Raw genomic sequence first — 17,299 nt, 5'->3', positions numbered from 1 at the left:
TTTTAAGTTTCATTTTGAAGCCCATGCACATAACACAAAAACATGAGCTACTGACTGAAAAGTCCCAGGTCTGCCACTGATTTGGCATGACTTTGGGCAAGTTGTTTCTCCTCTCTGTACCTCTATTTCCCCTTATACCTTTTGTTGGTCTTGTCTTAATAGACTAAGTTCTTTAGGGCAAAGACCGTCTCTTATAATGTGTTCATACAGTGCTTAGCCTAATGGGGCCTTGATCTCAGTTAGGGCCTCTAGACACCACTGTAATACAAATAATAAATAAAATATGGCAGCGTAATTTGCAAATAGACATTTTACCTTAAGAAAGTGCCTTGTTGCTAGAAATAGTGATGAGTCTGTTTCTTGTGCTTTTGCACATTGTTCTGCTAATGGTGTTAAAGCTTCCAGACAGAGTTGGCAAACCTCAGAACTCATCCTGATAATCGAAGTGTCAAAGAAAAAGCATCAAAGAGTAAGTCAGATTTTCTTTTTAAGTTGTGGTAAATTTCTAAACAGCATCATTAGGAAATGTTTTGATGAGTACATGTCCCAAGACTTACTTTATTTTTACTAGAGTGCTTTAACAAAAAGATAGGAATCTATTGCATCTTTGTTGCCCTCTTTTATTGGCTATACACTGTAAAATAATTCTGTCATCTGTGACCTGACATTTTCAGAAACAGTCCCTTATGGCCAAGCTTCTCATCTGTTTTTGACACATGCTGTAGGTTAGTGAAAATGGTACTTCCTATTATAAAGGGAGAGCCCACTGGCAATATGACAGGAAATACTCTGGAGCCAGCCCAGTAGAACAGCAGTAGAATTTTGTATTACCAGCTGAGAAACTAATTCAGGAATAGCTTTGGGATACCACCTGAAGGCTTATGAAGTCAGATTCTCTGTGAGATGAAATAGTAGGGAGGAGGCAAGAACACACACATATTAAACCGCTTAAAAACTACGTTAAATGTTATGGGTCTAATTAAATTCAGTTAAGGCTAGAAACTCAGCTGACATTCCAATAACTCCAATAATAATAAAACAGAATGCAAGGGCAAAATTGAGAGAGGAAAACAACTATAACACTACTATTATATAAGCAGAGATAAACAGAAGGAAAAAACAGAAAAAAGTAAAGAAAGTTAAAATTTCTAAATTTCTTCACAACAAAAAAAAGGAAAGCCATTTTGAAGTTGGACATCCATTCATTGTAAAGGATACGATGACATCCCTAACTCCAGTGAGTACATTAGGCTCTTAAAAAGGTCTTCCGGAAGCTGAGGAATTTTCTCAGGAAATATCTCACAGATGAAGGTGATTAATTTGTAGTACTGATTACACAGAGATGGAAACTGTCAAAAGAAATATATTGGGAATTTTAGACTCAAACAGTTCTGTTTTAATACTAATCCTAAATTTCTGTGGAACAAAGAGACAGGACTGAGACTGATGCACTCTGCTGAAAAGAAAGGTAATTATTAGCAGATACAAACTTCAATGTTACAGTCCTCTGCATATTGCCATTCCATTCATTTGATTTTTATGGTCATATAACAAGAGCTATGCATATGACATTAAAGCCTTAAAAAGCATCTCCCTGCCCCCCGCAAAAAATCAGTGTTATCCTAGTAAAGAAATATAAAAGTAATGATCAATCACAAATGCAAAATATATAATATTTTGTGTTTTTCAAAATGTGAATAGTTTTAATAATTGTCAAATATGGATAAGAGCAAAGTAATAAATCAAACTTTCATGAGGCAAATGACAAAAGAAAAGCCACAAGAGAAGGGACCCACGACGGGAGAGAAAGCTGACAAGTGAATGAACAGCAATGCAGACACTTTTTAGATCATAATGCATTCCCCAAGAAAGTGCATGAAACCACACAGTAGGCAATTATGGAATAACCTGCCTGTAGACCAAGTTTCTTCCTATCCCCCATCAGTTAGTTGTTGATTTATGCCATGCAGCATGAAGATTTATATCCTTTTTTATCCTATCTAATGTTACAATAAATATTCTCATTCTCCATATAAATGTTTAATCCTTTTTTGAATTCTATGATAAAATCTCAACTCAATTCAAAATAAGATGACTTGTGGCAGGACTGACTTTTTAAAAAAAGGGACAAACTTTGTCTAGGTCCTCCATGTATAACTCTCTTCTTAGGCTCTGAGGGGCTAGAGAAAAATTCCTTGCATATACAGTAAAATAAACCCTAGAAAATGCATTGTATTTAACTGCCAGGCTACAAAAACTGCTCTAAGAACTTCAAAGTTTAGAAACCATCTAAAAGCTTATATATCTTTATAAGAAGTTTCCACATTTATTATGTGTGTGTGCATATATACACCGTACATGTATGTTAAAATATACTTACTTTCAGCAGATCCTGTGACATTAATGGCAGAACTAGATTAACCCCATATAAGACTACATCTGCTGCTGACACAGATCTATTTGCAGCTTGTCCTGGCTCATGTCCTCTAAATACTTCATCTACAGAAAACATATAAACCTTTACTGTTAACATATTAAATGTAAAAGGAGAGATCAGACATACTGAAGTGTCTCATTTTTATGCAAGAGGCCAGATTTCTTTTTTAAAAAGGACAGCAAACACACTATATTAAAATATGAGTTGTGATAGTTTAGGCTGCAACTTCATCCTATGCTTAGGCCGATTGTGTCTAGGCATCACAATACAGTACTCCAAAAGATCCTATAAGAACAGGAAATATCAAATGCTATGAGTATGCCTTAGCATTTAGGAGTATGTTAAAACACAGAAAACTTTGTTTATTTCAAAGTAAGGCTTCATAACTGCTTTTCCTATCAACTGGAACACTAAAAAGCAAGAATATTGATTTAACTGGTGATATTAACATCCACACAAACCTTAACTTGTGTCTTACCACCTGATCATAATACCGAAATGCATTTGGACTCCTTAGTTTCATGACAAATTCCCTTTCAAATTCTTCCATATAACCAGCCTCAATGCGGACATTCAATTCCTCATAAGCCTGACTCAAAAACCCAGCCTGTATTGTGACCTTAGATTAAGATATACTGGCTACAGATCTAGGTCTAATGGTAAAGTCTTTGTCTATTATTTAGAGATTAAAAATAGGGGGCCAGAATTCAGTGCATTTGAGACTGTAAATAACTGTGTGTGTGCACTGCAGTCGGTTATATCTTTGGAGGCACTCAGAGCTAGTGATGGGCATTAATATAAATATCTGGATAGATAGATAGATACAATTTCCTTTTGTTCTGTGCCTTCTGCACAGAACTTTCTAGGACTTGGTAAAGCTTGAACATCAGGTTTACATTTTTTAGCTTATCTAAAAAACTGTTCAATATAGTTAAATTATACCTGGCATATCAGGTTTTCAACTGATTCAATTTTAAATAGCAGAGATCATGAAGAAAAAAAAGACTGGGATATACAAGAGAAAACTTACCTAAACCATAACTACATACCACAGCACCTGTTCTGCGAATTGCTGAGCATCTACACATACCACTGAAGTGCCGCTGGAGTGATAGAGCTCAACACCTTTCAGAATCAAGTCTTCTATCACACGCTGAAATGTCTCTATTTTAAACTATACCCTAATTTTGATTTAATTGACCTTGTTTTTGATAACTACCATTGCTTTATTTCCAGATCAGTAGCTTCTTCTAGTTCAGATTTCAAGTTGTTCAGTATACAAACAATGCAACAAGAACAATGGCCCATGAATTATATGCATTCTTCCCTCAGCTACCAGAGTCTGAATATTAAATACTATCTCAGAATGTGGAAACTAGACTCTCTAATCTCCACTCGTACATTACTTGGATAATTAGTTCTCTCTCTCCACAATATTTTTGCTATTTTTTTTTTTTAAAAATCAATGTAAGATAATTCCTCAAAAGAAAATTAGCTTATTTTGCAGCCCATCATTTTTGCTCAAAACTACCCAGAGCAGTTCACCAATACTTGACGCTTTTCATCTCCAATTTCTTCATACCTGTATCACTGAAATCTATAAATTCTTTTGACAGAAGGTTAGTAAGAAGCTCCATAATAAGAAGAAGATCCTGGTATTGGTCCTCTTCTGCTGTAACATCTATTCGCTGCCGACCTAAATTATTCTTGGAATATACTTGAAGTAGAGTCAGGCAGGCCTCATACAAATTCATGGCTTTGGACTGCAACAAAAACAAAACAGGAAGTTAAATATGTTACATACTATATATACTAGCATATTTAATATTGACTTTTTAGTGCTGCTTTTGATGCTGCTTGGCTGACAATACACCAGTGATTTTGATTTCTTTTCTATTATCTGTTACTATTTAGTGTAATAGATACACATAAAAGTGTTAAGGAAATAGATATTCCTTACATAACATAACTAGCTAGCCCATTTACTCATGTACCAGTGACTACAATACTTTAGTAGTATAACCATACTTTTGGCAGGTTACCCCAAACTTAAAAAGAAAATTTTAAATCAGGAGTCTATATATTAAATGGTTTTGGACAGGCTGACATTTCTTGCCAAACTCATGAAATTGTTCAGAATTGCAGATTCAGAATCTCTAGGGTCTTGCTCACACTAGCACATTTTGTAGCTTTAATCCACCATTATGGCAGATCCAATGGTGGTAGCTAGGGTTTGTCTGGATTAGGGAAATGTGCACAAGTATAACTACACCAGTGCAAAGTCCTTACGTAGGTACACTGCACTGGTAACTTACTGAGGTAAATCACACCATTGAAAGCCATGTTTAGCACCAATGTGATGTCTCTACATTAAGAGTTTGCACCAGAAGTTACACCAGTGGAAAGTTGCCCTAGACAAACCTTCAGAGAACGTTAAACATGGTAAAAACGCCCTGAGCTGGACTAATGATGAATTATAGGTAAATTTGTTAGTGTATGCATAGTCTAGCTGTACTTTTGGGTTACCTTTTCAGAGACAATATATGCACTCTCACTTATAGACAAGGAAAGATTATTTAGTACATCCAAAAGTTTTCTGAATGATATAAGAGGTAGAACTGTGGGATGCTCTCTCTTTTTCCAGTCTCCAGTCAGTGTGCTTGGGTTTTACTATAGCAGAAACCTGTAAATGGATTTGCTTGTTTTATCAAATCTGTTTTCCTTTAAAGAGGTCTATTTCCTTTTAATAACATATCAGTTTCAGTGAATTATGCTCTTTAATGGATTATATAAAAAATAAGTTAGCAGATGTATTATTTTAAAGATCAATGAACCTTTTGATGTCTATATTTTAAATACGTTCACTCCTTTAACAGGCATACATTTAAGAGGGCTCAGCTCTACAATATTTCTTCCTATTCAGCATTTAAAATCATTGTGGTTTACTTGATTTAGAGACACACACACACGCACACACTCACACACACTTTTGGTCGCATTTACCTCTCCGAGATAGCATATTTGTTTATGTGCAACTTCAACAAAAACTTCTATTATGAGGTTAACAGTCTCTGGTGTGTTTTTGTACACCTCCATTAATCCAATGCAATTGGTAAGGAAGTCCATCAGAAAGTTAAAGAGTATTGCTACATTATCTATCTGGGTAGCCTCAGCAATGCCACAAAGTGCTTCTAGTGTGGCAGTGATTTCTTGTTTCACCTCCTCCTCTTGACAGATCTGTTGAAAGTTTTCTTGGTTTATCACATTCAAGAATCGCTGCTGAAGTGGTTGAAGAACCTACAGAATTAAAAATTAAACAGCCATTTCTGATAAATGTATTCTTCCAGTTTAATACATGTAGTACTCCCAGTTTCCTATCAATTCCCCACCTACAAAGCACTGGGATAATTCACCATTGTTACTTCAGTTTTACACTGGTGCAATTCCATTGATTTCAATGGAATTAAAACTGGCATAAAACTGGGGCAACAGTGATTAATCAGGACCATTAAGTGAATTTTAATTTAATCTTGCCATTCACTATCTCCGTTAGGGGTCTGTTTCAGCATTATCTCTTGCCAACGTATTTTCTGCCCACTTATGGTGTTCAAATTCCTCTCTACTGTGCCTTTTTCTGTCCTCTCTGGTATATGAATCTCCTCCAAATTTTGTATCATCTGAAAGTTTCTTTTCTATTCTAGCTAATTAATAAAACTGTTAAATAAGATCAGTCTTAATTATCTTTGTGGTATCACACAACATACTGCCATCTATCTTTTCTTTAAAAACTATTTATTTAGGAAGTTAACAAGTTTACAAATCCTTGCCATGTAAATACCACAGCCAATACAATAATCATTACAACACTGACCTTTTGTTTAGAGAAACATTTTTAGTCTTCCAACCGTGTTCAATCTGCATGATACTGTTGATAGCTAAGCTAATTTGATCTAATTTTTGAGAGTTTAGTTTTTCAAGACAGTCATAGCTTTACAAAACCCCAATATATTACCAGTTCCTCTATCATGTTCCCTTTCAGTTATTAATTTTGTAATTTATCAAGCAAGCAAGCAAGTTTTTCACAAGATTTATTCTTTATAAACCTATGGTGTTTATTGCTCATGTTTCAGTTACGCTCTCGAGCCAAGATGCTTCATTATTTTCTCTCCATATTCATTTTATTATTTTACAGTAGAACCTCAGAGTTACGAACACTAGAGTTACGAACTGACCAGTCAACCACACACCTCATTTGGAACCAGAAGTACAAAACCAGGCAGCAGCAGCAGCACACACACACAGTACAGTACTGTGTTAAATGTAAACTACTAAAAAAATAAAGGGAAAGCCGCATTTTTCTTCTGCATAGTAAAGTTTCAAAGCTGTATTAAGTCAAATACTCAGTTGTAAACTTTTGAAAGAACCATAATGCTTTGTTCAGAGTTACAAACATTTCAGAGTTATAAACAACCTCCATTCCCGAGGTGTTCGTAACTCTGAGGTTCTACTGTATTGTTGCACTTTGTTAAGCCTGACAAAATACATGGAATCTTACGAGAATCATATAAACTAAAAGGTTACCAGGGAAAGAAGTGAGACTTCCAAGACTTCAGTTTTAAGGAACGCTCTTTCCTTTTTTGATAATCAGTTATTTTAATCTGACCATTTCAGAACTTTTTAAAAACAACATTTGTGAAATACGATTATAAAATGACCCTCAATGTAATATTAATTGGTCACGTTTAAATAACTGGTATCTTACGTGCCCTGTAATTGGTGCCTTATAAAGTCTAGGTAAAATAAGAATCACAATGAAATTCTAATATTAAAAAAGCCTTTAAAGACTTTCCGTGTGCAACAATAGTGTTGAATTCAGTTTCATTGCTTGCTGAAATGAGGGTGACAAATTTAAAAATTTCTTACCTCTGTCCAGTATTGCTGTTTTGTATCTGTGTCCATATGAGCAAAACCTCCTAAAACTAGAGCTTTCATTAGTGTTCTCTGAACAGAACTGGACAAAAAGTGAAGAGGTGGGCTTCGCCTCGCAAACTGCTTAGCTAAATTCCACCAATTCTCACACTGAATTACTAAATTTGCCCTAAAAAATAAAATAAAAATAAAAGTAAAAAAATTGCTTACTCATAGAAAATCCTTTAGAAACACATACAATCTGACTGCTTTTACCAAGTATTCTTACTAGAAATTGTTAGTTTTAAAGTATTCATTTAACCTAGGATTTAAACCTAGTCTCTATTCTTTGTGACATTCATCTTATTTATGCTTCATTTCTAGATTTTTGTAAAATTGAATTTATAATTCATTTAATTTATGAGTGAAAAAAATGGGAAAGTACTTTGTAGAGTCACATAATACCCTTTATTTGACATCTTGCATGTATTGAGCTCAAGCGGTTTATTTTGAGTTTTGTTGTTATAACTCTGAGCCTAGAGACTCTAGTTTTAGAGAATTTACAGGAGATTCAGATTAAGCAAAAGAAAATCTGTGTTATCACTCAGTTCTGTTTAACCAAAAGAACACAAACCAGCAAAGTCTTTAGTCATTGTTCCTTCTTGCAGCTTGTCACTCCGTACACATCAAAACAACAACAAACAGGGCACCTCTTGTGTATCTCCAGAGCTCCTCAGCTCATGTCTGGGCAACAAATTTTTGTCTCTTCTGGTCACAAGAGTAGGCCAGCCCCTTTAAGGGTCTAAACCCAACTAGACTCCATCACGCAGAGATTGCCTTTGTTCAAGGAGGCATTTCTAGCAAGACCAGATTAGGACAAACCAGGGCCCTTGCCACCCCCTCATATGGAGCCCCTCCTGCACTGTGGCGTTCTCTGATTTGGCCAGCAGTGGCAGGGGCTACCAACATAAAAGCAAAGAGTGAATTTTGCCAGGCTGGTTGCCCTGCTCCTCTTTGCATAAACTTGGGCCTTCCTCATTTCTGGGTCACCACTCCCTGCCTTCAGGTGAGCTGGGCCCTCTCCAAAACCAGGGAGGGGTTTGTCTGCATCCACCTCAGAACAGGACTCACTGTTACCACCTCAGCCAACTTATGACGGGGTAGAAGCAGAGCGGCCCCTCTGTGTAGGTAACTATGTTCCATCTATTTTGGCCCCTGTGTAGGGAACAAATGACTGCCTAAACTCAAGTTTCAAACCTCTCAATGCAGCTTCTCCCACTCCTATTCCTTTGCCTCTGTCATTTCATCTATCCCTTCATTTATTCATTCCCTCCCCTTCCTCCTTGATGCATTACAGATCCCACATTCACTATATTCTCCTTTCCACTCCATCATTCATCCTCCCTTTGCTTTTATCTTCTCTCTCACCTCACACATATGTTAAACTTGCGTTCTCATGGTCTTTGTTCAACGCACAAAAAATGAGGGAGGGGGAGGAGAAGGAAAGGGGGGGGCTGTAGGAACTCCCAACCCCCCAACAGGCTGCAAGCAGCAAAACATGGGCTCTCTTTCATCCCAGTCTACCCAGAGTGCATGAAACCCAGTGGCTGGCCATCCCTTTCTTTGTAGGGAGCACCTCTCACAGACTCCTCTGGTCTCAGAGAACAGCAGGGAAAACCCTTCCTTTCCTTTGACCAGTGGCAGGGCCCCTCTCCCCTAGAGCAGCAGAGTGGCCATCCCAGAGCTGCAACAGCACAGAACTGGTCCCATCTGGTGGTGGGAGTGAGGCCAGAAAACCTCCTGCCCTTGAGAGTGGCTGTCTGCAGATACAGTCAGGCAATGCGTTAGTTACACTCTGGTAATGTTTTCAAGATTTTCTTTACAAATGGGGGGACTATAAACTTCTGTTTATTTATTTATTTGGTTTTGGTAAACCAAAGTGGAGATTCTGACCTCATCATGTGATTCCAGGAGTTAGGGCCCCAACATGGCTCTGTAGTGCCTATGCCGTAATCCAATGGTTTGCAACTTTCAATACCGTGATTCCATTTTACACAGAAAAAACAAAACTTTGGAACCCAGGGACACCGCCCGATGTAGTCAAAGAAATGGAGGGTGGTTGTGATCCCCTTAAAATTCCCCTCTAGGCTGAGAACACATGCTTTAATCCTGGATTCCAGACCTGACTCCCAGACAGGACTCAATCCCCTGCCAGCCTTAACTAAAAAGCTCACACCATTATCAAGCTTCCTCTGAGGGAGCACCACTGTGGCTTGGGAGCAGAAATGAGAGAGGCAGGGTTATGGGAACCCTATAGAGAGCACTGAACAGTGTCAGCTCCCAGATAATACTAAGGAGTTCAGAACTGACGTTGGCACTTGAATGCTTTTCCTACGCTGAGAAAGGATGATCTCATGGTTCAGGCAGATGAATGCTGCTGTTTAAAGAACTGGATTCTACTCCTTCCTTTGCCAGAGTTCCTGTGTAATACTGGGCAAGTCACTTCAACCAAGCCTTTTACAATCACTCACTTGTGTGTTTCTCTTGCCTGACTTTGAAACCCTGGTGTCTGATTTGCAGAAGTGCTGAGCACTCACAACTGTAACTGAAGTCAATGGGAGCTCTGCTTTGAGCGTAATTATGAAGCGCTATGTAATGCTGAGTATTCTAAAAAAATCAAGGCCGAGGCACCTCAAATTTAGCACCCAAAGTTTAGTATATACTTTTGACCTTACTCTCCCTGTGCCTCAGTTCCCCATCTATAAAATGGGAATAATATCCCTTAATTTTAGAGAGGTATTATGAAAATAAATTCACTAACACACTGCTACCCTGATATAACGCGGCCTGATATAACATGAGTTTGGATATAATGCGGTAAAGCAGCGCTCCAGAGGGGCGGGTTGTGCACTCTGGCGGATCAAAACAAGTTTGATATAATGCGGTTTCACCTATAATGCGATAAGATTTTTTGGCTCCTGAGGACAGCGTTATATCAGGGTAGAGGTGTATTTGTGATGCACTTCAGATACTATAATGATGAGCACAACAGAAAAGCCAATGAGGAAGTTAATAATTCTGTCTTCAGAGCAGAGTTTGAACAGTGTGTAATAATAAGCCATATGGCCACACACCGAACATCAAGCAGAAAACAAAATACTGAATAGTTGCTTGTTAAGTGAGCACTGTCCATTTTGTGCACTCAATGAGGCAAGGATTCCGTGTGAAAAAAAATCACGTAATTAAATAATGTACCATAATGCATACACACAAAGGGGGTGGTTTACAGTTGCACATGCAACTTTAATTCTGGCATTTCTAAATGTGCATGCTTCACTGAGCAACCATAATAATGTTATTTTAACACAGTACATATGTATTACACACAAAAAACTATTTTGTGTCAGTCTACAAAAGGATACAACTTTCAAGAATTTGCTGCTTTACAGCTTCTAGCTAAAAGCAAACCTTTGAAATGTGTCACTTTCTCCAAATTCTACATGCTTTTAGATGTAGAAAATTACACCGTTTTAATATTCTTTTACAACATAACTATGTTGGCATTTGATTTTTCAACCCTAAACAGTTAATTCTTCAAAAGTAAATAGCAATGTAGAAATCTTCATTATGGGATTGGGAGGGTGGGGGGAAAGGCAGAGTTAATTCTTCCTAACCATCTGGTGGTTGAGAGGCATAGGGGAAGGAGAGCACGTTTCAGTACAATATAAACTTGAGGGGCTCCTCTCCGTTATACAAGTTTTATGTTTGGTGACACTCCACTGGAGTTACAGAAGCATAAAACTGGTGTAAGAGTGGAGAATCAGGTGTTAGAATCATAGAATATCAGGGTTAGAAGGGACCTCAGGAGATCATCTAGTCCAACCCCTTGCTCAAAGCAGGACAAATTGCCAGGTTTTTGTTTGTTTGTTTTTTACACTTCAGTTCCCTAAATGGCCCCCTCAAGGACTGAACTCACAACCCTGGGTTTAACAGGCCAATGCTCAAACCACTGAGCTATCCCTCCCCCCACTCTTGAGTCTATGTAGCCCAAAACATGGTTATTATTTCATAAAAGGAGAAAAACATCAAGTTAAATAGTTTGTCTGCAAGTATGTACATATTTTTAATAAAATACCTTACATTTTATGCTAGGGTTTGAACAATTTTGAATGCTTTAATTCTCAACAGAAAGTGCTCTTAGCTGTGGAAAAAATTTAGAACAGTACAAATATTCTAATAGGTAATATACACTGTATTCGCTTTATTTTTGGCCCAATATAATTTTAAAAGATGCAAAAGAAAAATATGACTTGCATAAGCCTGCACTTTACCTCTCTCTCCTTTCCACTAATGTTACTAGCAACTGTACAGTGTCATTTGCAAGGTCCTGCTCAGAACTCCATACTGCCAGGTTACTGATTACTTTTTCTAAGAGGTAACCCACAATCCACTGGGAACCCTCTGTGTCTGCACCAAATGCTGTATTAAATGGTAGACTTATCTATAAGAAAAAGAAAACAATTAAATTAGTGCATTTTATAAAAAGTCAAAATAGCAACTCATTTTCAGACTTTCACAGTCCTTGCTTACTTAACATACAAAAGTTATGTTCACAAAAAGGAAAAAGTATAAGAAAAAATAGTTAAGAAACCAAACTTACCTCTTACTCTATGCCAAAAAACTGGAAACAATATCAATTTTGTTATAAAACCCTATTTTAAGTATCCTTACATCTAACCTTCAACGCCACCTTTTAAAAGAAAGATTTCCCATGTATGCAGTGTTCTTATAGCTGTGTTGGTCCCATGAATTAGGCCTGGTCTACACTACGCGTTTATACCGAATTTAGCAGCGTTAAACCGATTTAACCCTGCACCCATCCACACAACGAAGCCCTTTATATCGATATAAAGGGCTCTAAAAACTGATTTCTGTACTCCTCCCCGACGAGGGGAGTAGCACTGAAATCGGTATTGCCATGTTGGATTAGGGTTAGTGTGGCCACAATTCGACGGTATTGGCCTCCGGGCGGTATCCCACAGTGCACCATTGTGACCGCTCTGGAAAGCAATCTGAACTCGGATGCACTGGCCAAGTAGACAGGAAAAGCCCCGCAAACTTTTGAATTTAATTTCCTGCTTGCCCAGCGTGGAGCGCTGATCAGCATGGGTGGCAATGCAGTCCCAAATCCAAAAAGAGCTCCAGCATGGACCGTACGGGAGATACTGGATCTGATCGCTGTATGGGGAGATAAATCTGTTCTATCAGAGCTCCGTTCCAGAAGACGAAATGCCAAAGCATTTGAAAAAATCTCCAGGCTATGATAGACAGAGGCCACAGCAGGGACTCAACACAGTGTGACAACTGTAACGGAAAGCCAAAGAATCAAATGGACGCTCATGGAGGGAGGGAGGGGGGACTGAGGACTCGAGCTATCCCACAGTTCCTGCAGTCTCTGAAAAGCATTTGCATTCTTGGCTGAGCTCCCAATGCCTGAAGGGTCAAAAACATTGTCACCAATGGTTCAGGGAATATGTCATCAATTTACCCCCCCTTCCCCCCCCGTCAAAGAAAAGGGGAAAAAATCGTTTCTCGCCTCTTTTCAATGTCACCGTATGTCTACTGGATGCTGCTGGTAGACGGGGTGCTGCAGCGGTAAACAGCAGCATCCTCTCCCCTCCCCTCCTCAGTGGCAGACGGTACGGTACAAAATGACTGATAGCCATCCTCGTCATCATCCTGTGAGTGCTCCTGGCTGGTCGGCCTCGGTGAGGTCGGCCGGGGCGCCTGGGCAAAAATGGGAATGACTCCTGGTCATTCCCTTCTTTAAGCTTTGTGTCCTGGAGATTCAGTCCTGGCAGATGGTGCAATAGGGCTGGTAACTGTCCTCCTCATAGCAGCTGGAGGCTGAGCTCCTCTCCCCGCCCACCCTTCATGTCTAATGGAGATTCTGGACTATCATAGCAGCAGGAGGCTGTGCTCCTCTCCCCCCCCCCACCCTTTAATGAGTAATGGAGATGTCCTGCCTGGAATATCATAGCAGCTGGAGGCTGCCTCCCCGTCATTTTATCTCACTAAAAAGTCAGTGTTTCTTATTTCTGCATTCTTTATTACTTCATCACACAAATGGGGGGATAACTGCCACAGTAGCCCAGGAGGGGTCTGGGAGGAGGGAAGCAACGGGTGGGGTTGTTGCAGGGGCATCCCCTAGAACGGCATGCACCTCATCATTTCTGCGGGATATCTGGGGCTCTGACCTGGAGCGGCTGTGCTCTCTGGTTCTCTAGTAGACTTGCCCCATATTCTAGGCAGGATTGACTCTATTTTTAGACAAAACAAAGAAAGGAATGACCTGGGAAGTCATTCCCATTTTTGTCCATGCGCCCCCGGCTGACCTCAGCGAGGCCAGCCAGGAGCACCCATGACAGCAGTAGACGGTACAATATGACTGGTAACCATCATTGCCAATTTCCAAAGCAGCAGACGGTGCAATAGGGCTGGTAACTGTCTCTGCTACCTTGCAAAGGCAAATGAATGCTGCTGTGTAGCACTGCAGTACCATGTCTGTCAGCAGCATCCAGTACACATACGGTGACAGTGAAAAAAGGCTAAACGGGACCCATGGTTACCATGCTATGGTGTCTGCCAGGGCAATCCAGAGAAAAAGGGCGCGAAATGATTGTCTGCCGTTGCTTTCACGGAGGAAGGATTGAGTGATGACATTTACCCAGACACTGTTTTTGCTCCATCATGCATTGTGATCTCAACCCAGAATTCCAATGGGCGGGGGAGACCGCGGGAACTATGGGATAGCTACCCACAATGTAACGCTCTGGAAATCGACACTAGCCTCGGTACATGGACGCACACCGCCGAATTAATGTGCTTAGTGTGGCCGCGTGCACTCAACTTTATTCAATCTGTTTTAAAAAACCGGTTTATGTAAAATCGGAATAATCCCATCGTGTAGATATATCCTTAGAGACAAGGTTGTGACCACCTTCTCTTGGTGAGAGACAAGCTTTTGAGCTCACTCTTCTTACCTGAAGAAGAACTCTGTATAAGCTCAAAAGCTTATCTCTCTCCCCAATAGAAGTTGGTCCAATAAAAGATATTACCTCACCTATCTTGTGTCTTTAACATTTCCCATGCACAGTTCAAGGTGGCCATGAAGGAATTCCTGCAGTTCTTCAGAACTGAAGACACTAATACTGAGGGCTGGCCTACTCTACCTCTTAGGTCGATGAAACTTACAAAGACACACACCCCTGAATGACGTAAGTTACGTCAACCCAAGCGCTATCCATATTGGCACTGTGTCGGTGGGAGATGCTCTCCCACTGACATGGCTTCCACCTCTCTTTTGCGGAGGTGGAGTAATTATGCCAAAAGGAGAGCACTCTTCTGTCAGCATAGCATGTCTTCACCAGACTTGCTACAGCAGTGCAGCTGCAATTGCTCCCTGAATTTGTTCCATTTGCTTCTTTTTATTGGGGCGGGGGAGGGAAGGTGCATAGAGAAGAGGATTCAAGTACATAAAAGGTTGTTACAAGAAGGAAGGAGAAAAATTATTCTCCTTCACCTCTGATGATAGGACAACAAGCAATGGGCTTAAATTGCAGCAAGAGCAGTTTAGGCTGGACATTAGGAAAAACTTCCTGTCAGAGTGGTTAAGCACTGGGTCTGGAATAAATTGCCCACAGAGATTGTGGAATCTCCATGGCTGTAGATTTTTAAGAGCAGGTTAGACAAACACCTGTCAGGGATAGTCTAGAATAGATAATACTTAATTCTGCCATGAGTGCAGGGGACTGGACTATGAGACCACTTGAGGTCCCTTCCAGTCCTACGATTCTGATTCCATATTCAAGTTCTGGTGCAATAATGTCTGACACCCTTGAAATTCCAAGTATTCAAATCTCCTGTTCTCTGCAAGAATAACGTTTCTGAAAATTGAATCTCAGGAATTTAATAATTTTGCAAGGGGGCTCTGGACCCCTCGGTCTTGTGAGCATGTTCAATTTCAAATTCCCATCTATTTTCAAGTTTCAGCACTAGTTTTCAGTAAAAGAATTTGTCTCATCACCTTCAGAGACCAATATTACACACAAATTAAGATGGATACAAATAGTTTTTTTAAAAAATAAGAAAATCAGTATTTGTAATTTAAATTAAGTATAGATTTATTCAAATTAAATTTGAATTTGACACACTATATTAAGGGCTAAACTTGTACACAAAAATAATATTAAGCAATACATGTTTGCTGCCAAGTTTTAAAGAAAGTGAAACCACTGAACTGATGGAAGTTACTGGCTAAGCACCTGGAATCAGAGTCTGATGAAGTGCTAAACCAGCTCGTCTGTGGGTACAGAGAGAATACTTTCTTCATTTCAGTTTATTCAACTAGTTCAGTTCAATGACTTGTTCAGAAAGTTAAGAAACTAACTGAAAAAACAGGAACGCTTGTTTTCTACTTCTAACCTATGAATAAAAACTAGGTGTGAGAGGATGAGATCTACAATTACTAAAATCTCAAAGGATGTGGTGACCAGAAGCAGTCAATTCAATTAACTAAACTACAGATAATACTTCCTTTGTTTAATAAAGCAGTTTTAAATTCAAAACTGATAACTTTGAATTATGTACTTAGCATATTTAAGGTTATTTTATTTAATTTTAAAAAATTAAAATGCTGGTTTTGTTCTTCATCCAAGTACAGCTTGACAGAAATCACAAGAAACAAATTAACCATCTAGTCAAAAAGAAACACATCATTCACCATTCTTATAATAAAAAACAATGTAAAAATTAAGATTCTGAATAAATGTAAGGTAAGCTATACAATTGCTTAAATAAATGGGTATAGATATATTATATCCTCCTGGTTCACAAATTTTTTTATTTTTTTTATTTTTTTTAGTAAAGGCTATGTTTAGTTGCAAATCAACACGTTCTAATGGTTCCCAACCAATAAGAAGAGGAGGTTACTTACCTATAACTACAGGTTCTCCCAGATGTGTGGTCCCTATCTGTATTCCAATCATGGGTGCACATGCATGCCATGTTCTGGAGCTAGAAGGTTTTCATAGCAGTGTCCATTGATCCACATGTGCATCGTGTCTCCTTGTTCTCCCTGCAACGCCTCTTCAATAACCCTCTTACCACCGAGTATGCCAGCCCGCAGCAAAGGGGATGGAGAGCAGGTATTGGAATAGGGACCACATATCCTAAAGAACCTCCAGTGATGGTCCCTATATGTATTCCAATTGTGGGTGAGTAGCAAGTAGTAATCAGCATGGAGATGGAAATGCAGTCTGTAGAACAGCATGTTCGCAGCCTCTCCTTCAGCGATGTCCTAACGCAGTGGTCCCCAAACTTTTCAGGGTTGCGCCCCTCCTTACCCCTGTATATGCCCTCCACCATGGGAGGCAGGGCTGGGAGTGGGGCCATGGGACGCAGAAAGGAGTAAGGAGGCCAAGGCTGGGGTCGGGAGCAGAGCCCCGGACTGAGGCTGGGGGTGAGATGGGGTGCAGGGCTGCGGCTGGGACTGGAACAGGATGGGGCGGTGCTCCCTCCCCACCCCCCATGGGGGCTGGCCCGAGCCCTGCTGTCAATGTTCCTTTGAGCACCCTGGGGGGCAAGCCCCACAGTTTGGGGACAACTGGCATAGCAGGAAGTAAAAATGTGAATGAATCACCATGTCACTGCTTGACAGATGTCCTGCCAAGAAACGGCTGCTAGATATGCCAAAGTGGTAACCTGTGCTTGCATAGAGTGTGCTGTAATTGTATCCAGTGACTATACGTTGGAGTGTGTGTAGCACGTCTGGATGCACCCAGAGACCCATTTCAAGATTCATTGGGAGGAGATAGCTTGGCCCTTGGACTGGTCCACAATTGGTACAAACAGCTTCGGTGATGCCCGAAAGGCACGGGTCCTCTGGAGATATAA

The 17,299-nt window shown here is 39.7% G+C and overlaps 1 protein-coding gene across 2 annotated transcripts in view; it reads right to left on the bottom strand.

Annotated features, from left to right (window-relative positions):
• XPO4 (exportin 4) overlaps positions 1-17,299 on the bottom strand; it is a 152,024-nt gene that overhangs the window by 16,903 nt on the left and 117,822 nt on the right. For both annotated transcript variants that reach the window (XM_045017736.1, XM_045017725.1), the window contains exons 15-21: positions 11,677-11,846; positions 7,361-7,535; positions 5,441-5,734; positions 4,020-4,200; positions 2,381-2,499; positions 1,219-1,349; positions 316-433 (exon numbers count right to left, since the gene is read on the bottom strand). In XM_045017736.1, coding sequence (XP_044873671.1) covers positions 316-433; positions 1,219-1,349; positions 2,381-2,499; positions 4,020-4,200; positions 5,441-5,734; positions 7,361-7,535; positions 11,677-11,846 — 1,188 coding nt within the window. The remainder of the gene's footprint in view (positions 1-315; positions 434-1,218; positions 1,350-2,380; positions 2,500-4,019; positions 4,201-5,440; positions 5,735-7,360; positions 7,536-11,676; positions 11,847-17,299) is intronic.

Source organism: Mauremys mutica, chromosome 1 (assembly GCF_020497125.1).
Source record: "Mauremys mutica isolate MM-2020 ecotype Southern chromosome 1, ASM2049712v1, whole genome shotgun sequence".
Taxonomy (NCBI): domain Eukaryota; kingdom Metazoa; phylum Chordata; order Testudines; family Geoemydidae; genus Mauremys; species Mauremys mutica.
The sequence above is the reverse complement of the archived record's forward strand: the minus strand, read 5'-3'. Positions and strand labels throughout refer to the sequence as shown.